The sequence below is a fragment of the Nipponia nippon genome, unplaced genomic scaffold, assembly GCF_047370975.1.
Source record: "Nipponia nippon isolate SJK-2023a ecotype South Korea unplaced genomic scaffold, ASM4737097v1 scaffold_1, whole genome shotgun sequence".
NCBI lineage: Eukaryota > Metazoa > Chordata > Aves > Pelecaniformes > Threskiornithidae > Nipponia > Nipponia nippon.
This window is the reverse complement of record NW_028262290.1, coordinates 132,495,670-132,513,979: the sequence shown is the minus strand read 5'-3', so window position 1 is coordinate 132,513,979 and position 18,310 is coordinate 132,495,670. Positions and strand designations below refer to the sequence as shown.

The following is an 18,310-nucleotide window of genomic DNA, read 5'->3' as shown; positions in this document are numbered from 1 at the left end:
TGATTTGTGGTTGCATGAGAGTAAACTTGGTAAAACTCATTAAATGTTTCATCTGATGAACTGAAATGCCATGTTATTTTCTCTGCTCAAATGTGAATTTATTTTTAAGCCTGAAAGTGTTCCTCTCATCTATTCCTGTTATCAAACAACACCTCAACAAGATAGATTTTTCATGTTGAAGGATATGATGTTTATCCTGATAAAACGTCAGAGGTAGCCCTGAAACATTTCTGGATGGGTCTCAAATGTTACTCAGAGTATTTAGAGTACTTACGCAGTTTCCGATTCTTAAAAGAGAAAATATGCAAGATAGGTTAAATAAAAATGGTATCTATTTTTGGGTAGATTACCCAAGCTTTTTCTCCTTTCTTCCTCCCATATTTCAGGCATTGGTGCCTGCACAGTAAATCTAAGCAATACACAACAGCTCAAATCTCCTTGCATACATGAAGCTCCTGGAAGATGCACTTTTGCCCTGCAGTGTGAGATCTTGAAATTATTCCTTTTTGTTACATTTTTCTATAATGGTATTTGAAGTACTTCAGAGTAACATCATATAGCTTGCTTTTTAGAATCTATAGTGAAGAAACTCTACTGAAAATTAGAATTATACTGGTCTGAAAGAGATCAGAAATTGCACAGTCTAACAAGTCTTAAGGCATGAGATAGAGGGATGTAAAACAGTAGAAAGAAGTTGGATTGAAAAGGACAAGGGTCACAGCAATATAGTTTTGCATTTACTTAGCAAAGGCTTCCATGCAGCACAACAGAGCTGTACACATGCACACAGACACAAACACAAATATATGAAGCTATTCAAATATAGCTTCTTCCAGTGAATATTTTAGCAGCATTGCATGACCTAGCATTCTGTGGCTCATTGGAGATGCAGCAGGTCTCCTTTGTGGGGCACTGGTAATACATATAACCCTTTATTACCAAATAAGCAGAGTTTTCCTCATTCTGGATTCATTTCTGTTATTTGTTTATTTTAGTAGTTGTGTCAGGCATGTTGAATTTTTTTTTTCCTAATAAAGCAAGACTAGAAAGGTATTTGTGATAGATATGGCATAGTCCAGCAGTTGAAGTTCATTAATAATTGGAATGTTGCAGAGTATGAAGTAATGAATACTAATTACTCCTTTCATGTCTGACAGCACCCTGTGGACCAATACATCAGCCCAGACTTTAATTTGGTTCTAGTAATGGTTTCATCAATAGTACATTAATTCTGTGTTTGAAAAGATATACAGTTGAACCTGACCCACACAGTAGATACCACTGTCATAAAATGGCCACGTACTGACAAAAGCTGGATAATTACAAATAATTAAATCCACTGAGCTTCAGACAATCCTAATTTTAAGTAAAATATATCTTATCATATCAATCGACAGAAAGTATTGCAAGGGAGATTTATCAACTTGTACTCCTTCCAAAGCAAATTTACTAGCCAGCATATTAGAGAACCTGCTGATCTGTGAAGCAGCTTCATAAAAGTATATCTCCTCTTCCTTGTTTACCAAGATTGTTCTTGTGTTGTACTCTTGGATATTCTGTAACACCAGCTTCTGGTATTGTTTCTGAATGAAGCCTGCAAAACAAATTCTGAGCTTCAGAGAACTTCAAATATATGTATAAATTTATATTTTCCTCAAAATGTGTGTGATTGTAGGGTGAACTACAGGTACTGGTTATCTCTGAAAATTAGACTTCTTCCTTAAGTGCCTCAGGATATATTTAGAAGCCTAACAAGTTTTAGGTGTTCAAGTTTAGATATTTTTTTAATTTTAATTTTGGAGCTGCAAACCTGCTCAGTGGGTCTTAATACACTTTAGACTGTGACCTTATATTCAAAAAGGATTTAAAATGCTAAGATTTTATTAAAATATTTCAGGATTGCTTTAAAAAGAGGGAGAAAAGACAAAAGAGTAAAACAATTTCAAAAAAATATCAGTTGTAGTACATAGCTTTATGTAAGCATGAAAGGCACAAGAAAAAAAAGTAGGTAAAATTTGGGTGCAACTTATTAGCAATGTATGCAAAAAGGATTCAAAATGCACATACTTAGATTTTCTGGAGCAGATAAATCAAGGCACCAATTCCATACGGTGTTGGGTTTCGGTCCTCAACTGCTGTAAGAGGAGTGATGATGTTGAATAGGTTTGGTATGGACAGGCTTTAATATTTGAGTTTTATCTGTGTGTTTCCTATCCTGTCTCCCCAGCACCGCTGTTCTGGAGATCACTGGATATGAGCATTAACTATAATAGATCAATGTCATTTTGACTTATAGGAGAGAAGACAGAGGAATAAATTCATTGTTCATAAGGCCCCTATTTGCATTCACATGAGTTGTTACACCTGCCCAAATCCTTTGCACGTTCACAAAGTGGTAGTCATGTCTCTTCAGTTGCAAGATTAGGTTATTACAAGATTCTTTAAGATGTCTTGAAATTTGATTTATGTGCAAATGTATCTTGTATGAACAAGTTTCCATTCTTATGAGGCATGACTATTATTCATGAAACAGCAAGACAATTCACTCGGTTTCTCCACAGGGAGAAGCTTTCCTTGTCTTGAACGTCTTGCCAGCTGTGCAACTTTAAGGCAGTGCTTTTCCCACTGAACTAGTTTGACCAACTTGCACAGTTTGCCTACTGAGATTGCCTAGTAACAGCTCCATTCTGCACTTGTTTTCACCTGATTTATTCAACTTCTTTCTCTACATTACTTGTTGGAGTTTGCAAGTTGGTTCCAGAAGCATTTAATTTTAAGCAGCAGGAACTGAAAGAAGGCTCCTTTGGAAAAAAATGTGTTTATCCTTCTTTCTTTACACTGAAAAATATTGTTTCCCTTTCCTTTCCTGTCCAAGAATTTATCACTTCTTTTCATTCTTGCTGAGCTGATCCAAAACATTTAGCTACAGGAAACTCTCCTGCTTTCTGCCATTTAGAGTCATGGCATGTTTTGGAGAACATCTGCCCTGAAAGGTACTCTTTTCAATTTTCAGTTGCATGAAAGTATCTGCTAAGAAAAGTTTTTGCATAAACTCTTGAGCCATTTCATGATATGAAGTCATGTTCTTATACTCAATATTTTTTCGTCTTTCAGATCATAGAATCATAGAATCATTAAGGTTGGAAAAGACCCTTAAGATCATCGAGTCCAACCGTCAACCCATCACTGCCAAGTCCACCACTAAACCGTGTACTCAAGCACCACGTCTACCCATCTTTTAAATACCTCCAGGGATGGGGACTCAACCACTTCCCTGGGCAGCCTGGTCCAATGCCTGACTACCCTTTTGGTGAAGAAGTTTTTCCTAATATCCAACCTAAACTTCCCCTGGTGCAGCTTGAGGCCATTCCCTCTCGTCCTATCGCCTGTTACTAGGGAAAAGAGACCGACCCCCACCTCGCTACAACCTCCTTTCAGGTAGTTGTAGAGAGCAATAAGGTCTCCCCTCAGCCTCTTCTTCTCCAGACTAAACAGCCCCAGCTCCCTCAGCCGCTCCTCATAAGGCTTGTGCTCTAGACCCTTCACCAGCTTTGTTGCCCTCCTCTGGACACGGTCCAGCACCTCAATGTCCTTCTTGTAGTGAGGGGCCTAAAACTGAACACAGTACTCGAGGTGCAGCCTCACCAGTGCCGAGTACAGGGGCACTATCGCCTCCCTGGTCCTGCTGGCCACACTATTCCTGATGCAAACCAGGATGCCATTGGCCCTCTTGGCCACCTGGGCACACTGCTGGCTTGTGTTCAGGTGGCTGTCAGCCAACACCCCCAGGTCCTTTTCCACCGGGCAGCTCTCCAGCCACTCCTCCCCCAGCCTGTAGCGTTGCATGGGGTTGTTGTGACCCAAGTGCAGGACCCGGCACTGAGCCTTGCTGAATCTCCTACAGTTGGCCCCGGCCCAACGATCCAGCCTGTCCAGGTCCCTCTGTAGAGCCTTCCTACCCTCCAGCAGATCGACACTTCCACCCAACTTGGTGTCAAAGTCTTTGAAAGTCCTAGGCATTGTTTCCTTCGGCAGCATGTACACAAGGGAGAAGCAGTTATTTGTGCCAATAACTCAGATTTTGACAGATCAGACCAGATGTTGCACTATTCCTAGACTTTTAATAGCTGACAGTTTAGCACTCATGTTAGCTTCTAGGATGTATTTATTTTTATATCTGCTTTTGCTAAAACTCAGTTATTCCTCAAAGTTTATACAGGATTTTAAAAGTGCTTTGTGAACCTCTTTTGAATCCCTTAATCAACTTTATTTCAAGATCTGTGAGAATTTCAACAGGAAAGAACTAGTGGAGAACAATCTCATTTTAATTTACTTTGTCTGGTCTTAAATAACAGGGTGCTGGAGCTCACATGAAAGATGTTCTGTCTATTCCTGGGTAGAACAGTGCATTAATTCAGTCCGTTCTATCTGCCTCTGCTGGTGGAACAGGAGATTATGAGGAAAAAATTACCAAAAGTACAACTTGTCTTTAGCAATTTCTTTGGCGATCATTTTTTTGCTATGTCTTCTATCATGGACTTCCATAAATAGTGCCTATGTGTGCTACATTTCTTCAGAATCCAGAATTAACCTCTGAACAGATGCATTTCATTGAAAAAAACTGAAGCAATTCTACTGGGTTTCCCCATCTCTGTGTTTATCGTTGTTGCTTATACTCCTTGAACCGTGTGAGGGCAATAACAAAACATTTATTTTTCCCAGATCTGTAATTAACAGAAAACCTAGAATAGTTGCAGTAATAAAACCCACTGAGTCATTATGTAGTTTTTGTCTTTCATAGATGATAACCACAGAAATTGGTAATTTATTGCTCCTGTGAATTGAGAACCCATAAACTAAATACTTGAATCCAGAACTCTAAACCTTATTATATTGCCACGTAAACCTGAAATACAGTGTGACTCCCTTAGCGAAGTTTTTTCCACTGACAAAACAAACTGAAAAAGTTGTCTTTTGTCAAATCTCTGCTTCTATCTTTTGCCTCTATGTGTGTGTATTGAAAGCAGAGCACAATTTCTCTCTGTCAAGCTCTACTGTTTTGTTCCCTCCAGCTGTAGCCAGTTTTGAAGGTTGTGGAGAGACCACAGTATCAGAATTGAAATCCATGTTGCAGAACTGGAAGGTGAATTCATGTCCCCCTAAGAAAGGCTGTATTATCTGAAGGACACGACTGTATGGCTAAATTATTTCACTATTATACAAGCATAAGCCAGGAAAACTCATCTCCAGTAGCTTGCGTGGCAGTAGTATACAACATACGCTTCTGATGTTGAGTTTTATAGAGTCATGGGTTTCCTAGCACTAGACATATTAGGTTATTTTTAGGAATTCACTTGCAGAATATCATAAATTACTGTCTTTTCTGCCTGATCCTTGGTGAAATGCAGAAGTGCTTTCAGCACACCATTTAATTTAGCCTACGTTTTCCAGCTAAGGGCATGTCAGAAGCAGGCAAGGATGTTAAGAGCTGAAATATGTTTCTGTGACTCTGGCAGTGCACTGTGATATCCTAGACAGAAAGCAATGCTAGAATTTGTACAGAAAAGACTTGTTTTATTCATGTTCTGATGTGACTTTTGTGAATTGCGTTTTAAGTGTTTAGTATCTATACTGTTGCAATCACTTTGAAGAATGATTTGACTTAACAAATGTCAACTGGAATTTTGTGAAAAGGGTTTGTGTCTACCTATGTTCCATTGTATGAATGTTCTCCTGATTTTTTTTAAACAGAATTTTGTTACTAATGTTTGTATCTCCTTTCTTGGCCAAGAACATTCAAAGCCATTGCTGTACAGAAAATATTGTACTTGTGCTCATATGTGGCAGGTGATGGCTGAAGATCAGCATACTGCTCACTGTGCAAGTAGGTGACACAAAGTTGTGGCACCTGCTCACACCAAACCAGATGCACAGCACACACTGTTGTCTATTAGCAGTCTTTCCTTTTTTTTTTTGGTGCTGTGCCATAGAAGTAGGAAGGTGAACTTAATGTAGCCTCACTGCTGGGCTCCAAAATGGTAGTTCAGCAGTAGTGGTGTTGCAGTATAGGACAGGCTGGCACCTCTCGTTGAAGACAAGGGGTCAGGAAGTGGCATCTCTTCAGTAAGGGATCTTAGTCAGTGAATAAAAGGTAAACCTACTATAACTGATTCTTTTACCCAGCAAATAATTGATTTGGAACAAAACATTTAGTAGGCTGCCTTAAGAAATTATTTTTGTTATTTCAGTCACTAGCCCTTCTCTCTTCTCTGGTCACTATCAGTTTGTTATAAATACATGTATCTGCTTAGTTTTTCAGGATTTATTGCTAAGCTATTTCAAAAGATGGAAAAGTGAACTATATTTAAGGAAATGATTGTAAGAACCAACAGTTATCTCATTAAGGGTTGTTTGGAAACTTTCATAAGTTTGCAGTAACTAATGAAGATAGACATTTACCCCTAAGCCACAGACTCTTCAGTACAGCAGTGAATAATCTACTGGTGTCTGCTGTATATGCAAATGAAACCATGTCAATTAAGAAATGCTCTGTGTATTCTTCATATAATTTTGGTGTGCTCAATCATCCTCATTTTGTTTCTTAAGCTGCAGGCACCTAAAGTTTGGTTTGTATCCATTTCCTATGCTGGCAAGATCATGCAGCACCCATCTTTTGCAATCTAAGATATTTATGGGCTTTTAATTCAGTGAGGTCCCCATTCTTGTGCGTTTTATTCCTTCCCAGATATATCAAGATTGAAGACAAGGAATGTGAATTCAAGAAGAATTTCCGTCTCATCCTTCACACTAAACTGGCTAACCCCCACTACAAGCCAGAACTGCAGGCTCAGACCACCCTCATTAATTTCACTGTCAACAGGGACAGGCTGGAAGACCAGCTGTTGGCTGAGGTTGTTGGTGCTGAAAGGCTGGACTTAGAAAAGCGTAAGGTAAAGGCTATCTTGTGATCTGTCCGTTGCCCCTTCTGAGATTTTAAGGCTAGCATTAATATGCCTGTTTGAATCTGCTGTACAGTAATTGTTAGCAACCCATATATTACAAAGATTTTAAGGGTCAGATTCTTCAAAGTGTAGAAAGTACTTCTACTGATTTGCTCCAATCCGCACTCGCAGAGGGCTGCGCTTGACCTAAAGCACTGCTAGAAATTAAATTTATTGTATTCTTATTCCCACACTTCTCTCTACTGCTTGGTTTGCTCTGTGCATTGCATTTAATTTACAGTGCAGGATTAAAGCCCTCTGCAGTCCTTTGTGCTTCAGTGATCTTGAGCCAATAAGTGTGAATAAAATTTCATGCTAGTCCGTAAGGGGATGTGATGGCACTGTTAGGACCTGGGGCATTTGGTTAATAAATCATAATTTATTCCTGCAAAGATGCAGTTCTGTGGCTGCTGCAGTCATACCAATGTATAGTAACTTATGAAGAGAAACACTTTTATAGCTGGTTATAGAAAGGACTTTGAGCAGACTGTGATCTATGAGCTAAAAAAAATGAAAAAATACTTAGGGGTGTGAAATGAATAATAAGAATACTTCCTATTTCTCTAGTGTGTCTTTCCAGTTATCTCATGTAATTTACTGTCTTCATCTGCAAAGATTTGCTACACCTCTTTGAGGTACTGCTGCTTCATGCAAGGGCAAACTGGGTCAGAGAGTTTAAGTACCCCTTAAAGAATGAAAGCCATACACTTGGGAACACGATCTGAAAACAGCTGGCCATTTTCCTCTGCATCTGCACCTCGTTCCACGTGGGGCTGTATGCTTACAACGCCTGTATCACCTAGGGGTTTTTGGTGCGAGGGGCAGATTCTGATGGAGAGCTCCCCATAAGACTAGTCAAGCTCTTTCACTGTCAGAAGGTCGGTCCAGCAGAGCAGACTACGACCACACTTTCCCACACTGCTTGCTGCTGAAGTGGCGTTCTCCAGTGCTACTGTTGGTTTTCTCAGCTGCCACGTAGATTACCACTTGCCGTCTCTGGTGAGATCCCAATCCTTTTGTGTAGTCTGAGGAGGAGGGAGGCTAGGAGAGAGATAAAGTTCTGGTCCATGGTGACCTTGACCTTCTTGCTTTGAGTGTCCTAGAACCTTAGTTCTAGTGTACAGGGACAGAAGATAAACCGTCATCTTCAGAAATTTAAATTAAATCAACTGATGTAATTAAATAGAAAATATAGCTCACAAACGCTGTAAAACAGTATTTCTTGCTGTGATGTTTAAATACAGCGTTTTCATTCCCTCTGCTACTCAATCCTGGCCAAGCAGCAGAACTGTTTCAAGACTGAGCTCAGGCAGCTGGAGGATGACATGCTGCTCAGCCTGTCAGCTGCCCAAGGCAGTTTCTTAGATGACGGTGAACTGGTAGAGAAACCCGAATCAACAAAGTCAACTGCAGCAGAAATACAGCGCAAGGTAATCACAGTTAAACTATTTTTAACAGCTTAAAGTCACCTCTAAAATGTGTATTATTAATTATTTTTAGTGAAATATTTCTATGAGCTAGGAATAGTCCAATTCCTGTCTGTCCAGCAAGTGCTGTCCACCCACATATTCACAGTATCATATCTGTGGTATGTAGTTGTCACATAATAATTTTTTTCCTTTCGAATTAGGTGCTTAAGTTAGTACTCATAAAAGAAGTATCAGCATGAAATGTGAAGAAATGTATTCCTATACTATACGATTGCCATGTTTTCACAAGTGAACAGGCATATTGCTGCAGAGAGCAGTCATTGCCTAATGTTTGTCTAAAATAAGAAGCTTGCTTACCTTAAATATTTGCTACTGTCTGAAATAAAGTCAGTGTTCTAGAGTATATCGATATTCTTTTTTGTATGGATAGGAATGTTTTGGTAATTGTGTGGGATAATCATGGCGCATTAAAAACTAAATGAGACAACTGTCATCCTATAGATAGCTGAAGCCAAAGAAAATGAAGCTCAGATTAACGTTACAAGAGAGCATTACAGCCCAACAGCTGTAAGAGCGTCCATTCTTTACTTCTTTACCAATAGTCTGGGCAACATCAACCCCATCTACCAGTTGTCACTGAAGGTAAAAATTTGTCTTGCTGATTTTGTTTCAAAGTGCAAGAAACAGAGTTCTGGCTCCAGCAGTGATGCTCAATGCATTAGTTATTACTTGTACCAGATGTTTACATTTGCAAGGCTGTGTGTCTGAGAAAGGAGAACACGATGTGATCTCTTGCTGGTCCATAACACAGTACATTCCCACAGGTCTCTTTGTCGGCCGTCTCCATTCTGACGGTGTTTTCTGGCTGTGCTTATACAGTTTATCTTCCTTGCGTTAAGCCATCCCACAGGGTCAGGTAGGAAGAGTTTTGAGGGATTCTGTATAAACAATTCACTGTGGCAAATCTACCAAATTATCTAATGCTACGAGAAAGGGAGATCACCCACTGCAAAATTACCAGCTGGCTTAAGTGAGAGGTTCTGCCTTCTGAGTGAAGTAAGGAAGCAGGAGAGTGTTGCCATTTGCAACCCTCACCCTTGGTTTGCTGGAAGTTTCCTCAAAAGCCTCTTGGCAGAAGTGCCTTGCATTTTAGACTGCTTAGGCCAGCTCTTCTTAGAAGCCTGCAGTCAGAAACCAATTATCTTGTGTGTAGAAAAGCAAACAAACAAGATTCTGAAATTCAATAAATGAAAATAATTGTACTTATTTTCAGGCTTTCAATGCAGTCTTCCACAAAGCACTTAAGCAGGCTGAAAAATCAGGGGATATTCAGTGTCGTATCTCTAACTCGACAGAAGCTGTCACATATTCAGCCTTTCTTTTCACAAGCCAAGGACTTTTTCAAAAGGATAAGCTCATTTTCTTAGCCCAAACAGCCTTTGAGGTGAGGAAAAATTTTCAGATCGGTGATGCTGATATCTACTGAGTTTGCTCTTTCTTCACTAGAAGGTGATGCCTCTGCCCAGACAAGTTATTGTGTTACCTTGTGGCTGTGCAGTTTCTCACACAGCGTGACTGCTGCTTCAATATCAATAATAATTGCAAAAATTCCAAAGAGGCTTTTATGTAATTCTTTTCATTTAAAATGCTGCAATGACTTTATGAAGCTACACTGAGGATAAATAACATGACTTAGCTGCTTGTGGTTGGATAATTAGGGTTGAAATTTATGTGGTATGTAAAGTAAGAATTCACTAAAAAATACCCAGTTGTACTGGGTGGGAGATTTTGCTCTAAAGAGCTTGCTCCGGGTTGTGTCACACTATGTGTGTGTAGGAATGGTTTTGAAAAAAATTGTCACACCCTTTAGTGATTAATATCTAAGAATCACTCCATTTGCAATAGATTTCAAATCAATATTTTAAAATATCATTAAAACAGGGTGTAAATTCTTATATCAGAGTTTTAGAAAATGCAGCCATAGGAATTTTTGTTGCTTTGAGCTCCCTACTCAGTAATACTTTGAGCAGTGAATACTCTAAGGCAGAAGTGGCTCTGAAGCAAGTCTGATGACCTTTTTCAATTTTGTGTGCTGTCAAGATTCTTCTTAGAAGTAAAGAGATAGAACTCCTTGAATTGGATTTCCTTCTTCGGTTCAGAGTTGAACACACTTACTAGAGTCCTGTTGACTTCTTGACTACTCAGTCATGGAGTGCCATTAGGATAGGTTGGGAAAATTGCTTTTCATTCTAAGTCTTTTCTGATGTTATTTCTGGAAGCATGCTACAAGTAGGCAATTTCAGATAAAGTCATACATTCCACCGTAATTTTTAGCAGAACCAGTGATGCTTTCAAAGAGGAGTTGTCATTCCTTTTTGAGTGTATTTTTCCTTAGACATCACCTACTGTGCTTTCTGGGGAAATTCTGTTTTACCATAATTTGTCCAGTCCCCTAGAAATAAAATTTTCATCTTCATACCACTTCTTACTATAGGAAATGTCCTGTACAAGGTTTCCAGTTTGTCATATCTTGATATTTAACAGTAAGGAAACAATATGGCAATACTGACCAAAGTAAATGCTTATAAATAATATTATCCATATATATATATATATGTAATTCAGCATTTTAAGGTAAGTCCTGAGTCCCTTGTAATTGGTTAAGCTATGTTTTTTTACATACCCCACAAGTATCAGTATTTGTCTTCCCGTTTCAGTCTTCACGCAGAAGGTACATCATCTATATTTATGTCCTTGGCATGTTTCCAGGCTATGGCAGTGATGGATGTGTTCAGGGTGTTAGATAAAGATATTGAAGGATCCAGCAAGAGGTGGAAGAAGTGGGTGGAATCAGAATGTCCAGAAAAGGAAAAGCTCCACCAGGAATGGACAAACAAAAGCTCTGTTCAGGAACTAATCATACTGAGGGCGCTCTGTCTGGACAGAATGACGTACGCTCTTAGGTATGAAATCTGAGGGTACGTCTTTCAGGGCAAGCGTGTGTGAGGGTGGCTTGTATGTGTCAGCATGGAGAAAACTCAGACCTTAAGAGGCAGGCAAATAACTTATAAACTAGGCGATCAACCAGAATTTGAAATCAATGACTGTGGCCCTTCCCAGCCTGTTCTGCTGGTGAAGAGTTTATGAAGAGGTAGTGTGGTGAGACATGAGTAATGGCATATTTGGGGAGCTATGTTTGTGATTTCTTTTAGATTGCATATAGATACCCTGAGGAGAGTGCTCATTAGTAAACAGAAATATAGTAAGCTATGCTCTTAATAGCTAAAAGTGTATTTCTCGGTGTTAGTTCTCATTATGGCATTAGGGCTGGTAGCTAACCCCATGGGATGACAATTTTTCAGGTCTCCTTCTTTAAAATTCTGTGATACCAAGAAAGATTCAATTGTGGATGCTTACTGATCTTCTCCCAGCTGTTTTCCAGTTGTACTGTTTTAATCTTTTGATCCCAAGTGATGGTCTCATAGACCTGATCCTCCACACCCCACCATCACAGCTTTTACCCATTTACATGCCTTCTGAGAATGTAGGTTTTGTGCCCTGGGTGTTTATTCTGCCCAGCTGCCCTGGCTTTACATGACAGTATTGCCTGCATATAACAACTTCTTGGATTCAGTTATTGAAGAGGTCCTTTTAATTCAAAAGTTGCTGTTTTCTGTCACATGGACCCTATCCCACAGAGAAATGGGAATGATCATCTTCTGTCTTGCTTCACCCCCTGCCTCCCCTTCTTGCCTTTCATTCACTTCCCTGACAATTTTTTTGATGAAGCGACTGTTAGACCATCACTGTCAGCCACTCAAGTCTGAGAATGGTGCAGGCTTGAAGCTTGTATCAGGGAACGTCTTTGGTGTTTAGTGCAAGTTTTTTCATATGTATAGGAACTTTGTGGAGGAAAAGCTTGGCTCAAGATATGTGGAAAGAACAAGAATGGACTTAGCAAAATCCTATGAAGAGAGCAGTCCAGCCACTCCTGTGTTTTTCATTCTGTCTCCAAGAGAAGACCCACTTGAAGATATTGGGATACTAGGTAAGCCTCTTATTTGCTTCTGGTGCAAGGATCACTCAGCTGTGCTCCCACTAAAGAAAGAAAAATTGAGCTCGAAAGTGAAATGGAGCATGCAGGGCTATAAATGTAGATAAATCAATAGACAGTTATATGCTTCTGTGTATGTGCCCATACACACGTACAAGTATGGGTGTACTTTTACTACACAGAACAAAGCCTTCTGGAATCATCTGTCACTACAATGGAGTATACAGTACTATGGGAAAGTTGGGCAAGGTTTATTTTCAGCAGAAGATTCAAGTTCTAAAGTTTCTTCCACCCCCACCATATTCATGGTAAATGGGGTAGATGAAAAGTGTAAAGCCATAAGCACTACAGTATGAAGAAATTTTTAGACCGAGCATTCCTCTGCTTGGCATAATGCAGGTTTCCTTTGTACTGTTTTCTACCTTTTGACTAGATGAGGGCCAGAGGGCAATTTTCTCCATGCTCATGTAATCTTGTGCCCCCTGTGACTAAATAATGGTCATTATACAAACTATACTCAATTGTATAGGGCTCTGTGGCTTTATACTTAGGATTACTATTCCCCACAGACAATAGTGAGAATACCAGGTTAATACAGCTGTGACCTCACTGTGCTCAATTTAAACTCAGGCCTCACAAGGTGAGAGGCTTGTGCATTTACCCACTGAACCAATCAGTTAAAAAACTGATGTGATATCTACCACATGTTGCTCCCTTTTTCATAAGGGAATTGCTCTGTACCCCCTGTAAGAGTTTCTAAAGCTCAGTAACAATGCCGAGCATCTATCAAAATGTCAAAAGGTTCATTATCTTAAAACCAAGGGAACAGATTTCTGCAGGCTTTTTCTAATACCAGCAATAAGGCCACTGTTGAGAGCTTGCAATTTTGCTTGTTGAAATTGTAAGGGTTTAGTGAAGTGCTTCAGAAGAAGTAATATGCATTGCACAAGTGATAGTGAAATTAATGGGGGCATTATCATTCTTTTTCCTTTCTGCTCTGCTAATTTTCCTATCTCCTCCCCCCTGTCGTTCACCCTTCCCCAATTGTTTCTTTTACAGGCAAAAAGCTTGGGTTCACTATAGACTCTGGAAGATTTCATAACATCTGTTTAGGACAAGGGCAGGAGTTGGTTGCAGAGGCAGCACTCGAGAAGGCTGTCAGACATGGCCATTGGCTTCTTCTCCAAGTGAGTGTCAAGCAGCCCCTCCAGTGGGGACTGTCTCCTCAGTTGGAGGGATATTGCCAGAATACAAACAAAATATGTGGTAGATTACAGCGGAAGTTTTAAACAGCTAATAATCTTGTTCTTTTTTGCTTTTGCTTTTGATTGTAACAGGATGAACATCATATTAATAGGGCGTATGTCGTGTTTTTCTGAACACTGTCCTCACCCCCCCTAGGAGGAACAGAAGAGATAAAACAGAAAGCCTCTGGTGGGTAGGTAGGACTGCCCACAGGCATACACTTGCCCCCATGTAATTAAGAGCTCCTGTTCTGTTCAGTGGGCCATAATGGAGACTTCAATAAAACAGGTCTGACTCCCCCTTGGGAAACTGTATAATTAGCCCTGGAGTGCTGCTCTTCTGAGATAGCAGCCGCAGCTTTGGCCGGCGTTGTATGGACTGGGAACCCCCTCTGCAGCAGATGAAAAGATCTGTGCAAATACCCTGGTGAGCTGCGATTCCCGGCGCAATGACAGAGCGGACCGGAGCACCGTAATTGTTAATGAAAGAAGGTGCTTCCTTCCCACCATCTTAAGCTAAATAGCCAATGGATATTTGTAACAATCCCTTTGCCCTGAAGCCAAGCAAGAAATGCATGTTCTGGACCTTGATATTAAGGAGGTCATGGGGACCAGATATACATTCTGCTGTTAACCAGGTTGCCTGCAACAAATGAAGAGATGGGCTAGACTCAGTGTTGTCTGCCGGCTGAAATAAAATCACCATGGGATTAGTGAGGGGCCTCGGTGAGCTAGGGACGGTGCAAACACGCACAAACTGACCGCTTCATCGACACTGAAACTGGAAGAATTCTTTAACCAGGTTTCGCACGAGTAAGCTAGTCACGCTAGTCTGAAAATAACCCTGCTTTTCTCCTAGTGAGTATAGAAATGTGAAGGAAAGAGCAGAGTTGGTTTTAAGGGGAGTTTTGGTGTTCTGAGTTGCTCTGAGGACAGGGCGAGAAAATGGGAGATGGCAGAGGCCCTAAATCAGCAGTGTTGTGTGTCTGAAGCCACAGGGATAAATGGGAAACATCTGAGAGGCTTCTGGCATTACAGGCCTGCTCCATTTTCCAGCCCGTTATGCCTGGCTTCTGCGAGAGAAGGGAGGTGACAATTTTGCTGTGAAGATTTTTGATAGTGAAGGGCTGGGGAAAGTCTGAAAGGAGACTAAATAAAGATTTTGGACCAAATCTGAAATGATGCTAAGCCAGCTAGAGCTAGTGGGATTTGGATGTACTTAGTACTTCTCAAGCTTCGTTCTTCTGAGGTTTGGCTGAAATACCTATATGTTTATGTTTATGTTTTAAAAAAAAATCCTGGAGCAAAAAGATGAATTATTTTACTATGCATTTTGTTGGAGGCTAGGGGGTGTATAATTAGACATTTTAAACACCCTACTATTCTGGGTGGGAAATACTTAAGAAATTGCCTTGGCTTCAGACCTATGCCCTTGAAGCAGGGAGGAAATTTTTTACTGACCTCAGCAGAGGTAGGTCAAGCTCTTAATGCAAAGCTTCTGCTGGAGGTGTAGCAGAGGGAAGTCCAGAAGGTGACAGAGCAAGAGGTAGCACAAGTATCTTGTGGAGTAAACAATGCAAGATCTGAAAAACGGTAGCAAAAGCAATTGGCACAGCGTTTGGTAAACTGGCAGAAGAAAGACTGACTTGAAATTTTTTGGTAGCAGGTTTAACTCTTGTGTCACTCTTACATTAGTGTCTCAAACTCAGACATCTGATATATTGAAAGGTTGTTTTGTTATTATATTAAGGCTCAAATCACTTCTGCTTTGCAGTGGATGGATGTAGCCTGTATGAAAATGCCAGGCTGCTATCAGGTAATGTGATATGAAAGCCTCCCTCTCTTTCCACCCCCCTATTCCTTTTTCCATGTGTCCAGAGACAATTTAGGAATATCCCCTCAGCAGGTCTAATGTTAAAGTGATGCAGCAGCCAGAGCGTGACTGACATGCCGTATTCCTTGGCTGGTGCATGCAGTTGCAATTCCTCTTGCGCTGCATGGAAGTGGAAGCCAGTGCAATCAGCAGTTTCTGGCACAGCAGTGAAGAGCCAGAGGGAAGCTGCAGCTGAGTTGAAAGTTGAGTTGCTAGTTCTGTAAGAAAAAAGTGGAGTGTGGGCTAATGGAGGGGTGAAAGCAGGTGTAGCCCTGCTACATTGTAAACCTTTTTCTTGATATTCCCATATTTCACCAGTAGGTGCTTTGGAGGCAGCTAATTTTAACTAATTTCTCTGGTCTATCAATGACTTTCCACTGTCTTCATATACTAGAATCTTAAAGACAATTAGGCTCTGAAGTGGTATGAAACATATTTTTTAAGTAGTAGGATAGCTGTAAATATTTTTGTTTGTCTAGCACTTCTTCAGTCTTGTTCCTGGTATGCATTGGACATGGTTTGTCTTAGGTCCCAGATCTACAGGGAATTTAAGTAGAGTCCAAGTGCTCTGCTGAGTTATGCTTATCTTTACATAGGATAACACCCACACCCCCAGATCACTTAACCCTGAGTTTATAATATTTTTGTTAGCTTCAGAATCAAGGCCTGAAATTTAGAGGCTAATGGCAAAACCTCCATTATTGCAACAGATACCAAGAAATGGCACAATAGCTAAGAATCTTCAAGTTTATTCTTTGTATTATCAATTTATTTAATAATAAAGTGATGTTTTGAATTAAGTAACAGCTATTTTTTATTATAAAGCCACAATAACAATGTTTTAAGGATAACAAATTTGTTTGTTTCCTCACAATAAACATATTGGCTGTTTTTCAACAGAATATTCATCTAGTAGCCAAGTGGCTAAGAATTTCAGAAAAACTCCTCGAGCAATGCAGTGAAGAAAGTCATCCTGATTTCCATGTCTTTATTAGTGCTGAACCAGCTCCAACCTCAGAAGAGCACATCATTCCTCAAGGAATACTGGAAAACTCGATTAAAATCACCAGTGAACCTCCTACAGGGATGCTGGCTAACTTACATGCTGCACTCTATAGTTTTGACCAGGTAAAAGCAAGATGTACTTTTTTTTCATTAATTTGTTTTAATTACTCCTTCCCCCATGGGGAGAAGTGATAATGCTGATGATCAAATTGTAGAAAGCAGAACTTTGGGATCTTTTTGCTTCCAAACTAACCTGGCAGCTGCAGGGTGCCAGCCCTCCGTGCCCTGCGCTGCCTCCATGTTTCCCATCAATGTTGTGCAGAAAGAAACACGTGACAATAATGTGTACGCTTGTATTATTAAATATCTAGATATAGACTTGCATAGGTATGCTTACAAAGATAGAAGTACATTTATGGCACCAGCTTTACCCATCTGTGCAGTCTTATGAAAAAAAACTGTCCATGCTCTGAAGTCAGAGCTCTTTCATTCAGTGGTACTTGCTAACTTTGCTGAGCTCTAAATTTGGTTTGACCATGTCCATTCTCCTACAGAGTGGATTTATATACCCAGATGTTCAGGCAATGGTTCATACCCTGTGTATGAACTCCCATATTTAGGCATAAAGAAAGGAGTTCATGAGCAAGGGTTATGCATCATTTGTTGTTTTGTTTTTTGTTCTTTCCCTGCGTGAGGTTCTTCAGAGCTGCTTGGTGGGTGGGAAGAAGAAGTAGGAGAAAGAAGACATGTGAATGTGGAGGACAGGGGTGTCACTGGATGTGTGTAGCCTCCTTCCCTCCGGATCCCTGGTTATCACGGTCTGTTACCCTGAGGAACTTCAAGCTTGGTGCAAGTCAACTTGCCCGCAGCTGTGAAAGCACTGGAGCAGCAAGCTTATTCATGTCAGCAAAGCAGACCATGATAAAGACAACTGTAACTGTACACTTCAGCCTTCCAGCAATGTATTAGCATATATTTATTTGAGCACAGGACACATGAAGGCAGAGCTTGGATGTGAAAAGGGTAAGAGTTTCTTTTAAAGGGAATTCTGCGAACCAATGCCTAGAGAAAAAGAGCCATGCACTAAAAGAGCCATGTCAAAGCTGCCTTGGCTATAAATTGATTGATTTTGATAGTTTGAGGCGATTCGGAAAGATACTTGTGAGAAAGGAAGAATGGCTGTGATTTTGTAGCTACACAGACAGCTATTAATGCAGCAATTTTTTTCTTTTTTAGTAACTTTTAATCTTTTTAATGGAAAGCTGAAAAAGCTAGACAAAGTTTTTAATAAAGGCAGTTCACACACATTGTTGCCCCACTTCAGGCTGTGTTCAGTTCAAGAAATATATATATATAGTATGTATTTTCATTAGCTAATTTCTAAGTTTGATACTTTAGAAAACCCTCTTTTCTCCCCCATTATTTTGAGCCATGAGTGTTTGCGGCTTGCTACAAATTCCTGTGTAGACACTGTCTTTAATATGTTTCTGGTTAAGGTATTTTAATTAAAAAAAAAAAAAAAAAAGAATTGTAATAAGAAAATCAAACTATGCGTAATCCAGGTGGAATAGGTTTCAGGTTTTGTGGTTTTCTTCAGGATAGAAGCTTGTGTTGTATTGTTCATGGTTAAACTCAGGATTCTGACTTAAGGAGAGTTTTTTGTCAGACATAAAATCCTTCACCTTTGCTTAGACTTTGCTACC

At 40.0% G+C, this 18,310-nt stretch overlaps 1 protein-coding gene across 1 annotated transcript in view; it reads left to right on the top strand.

The window, feature by feature from the left end:
- The window catches only part of DNAH11 (dynein axonemal heavy chain 11), a 163,190-nt gene that overhangs the window by 130,026 nt on the left and 14,854 nt on the right, over positions 1–18,310 (top strand). Inside the window, 9 exon segments of the mRNA XM_087750792.1 lie at positions 6,746–6,952; positions 8,269–8,431; positions 8,933–9,073; positions 9,705–9,875; positions 10,532–10,652; positions 11,199–11,394; positions 12,331–12,479; positions 13,545–13,672; positions 16,503–16,730. Coding sequence (XP_087606918.1) covers positions 6,746–6,952; positions 8,269–8,431; positions 8,933–9,073; positions 9,705–9,875; positions 10,532–10,652; positions 11,199–11,394; positions 12,331–12,479; positions 13,545–13,672; positions 16,503–16,730 — 1,504 coding nt within the window.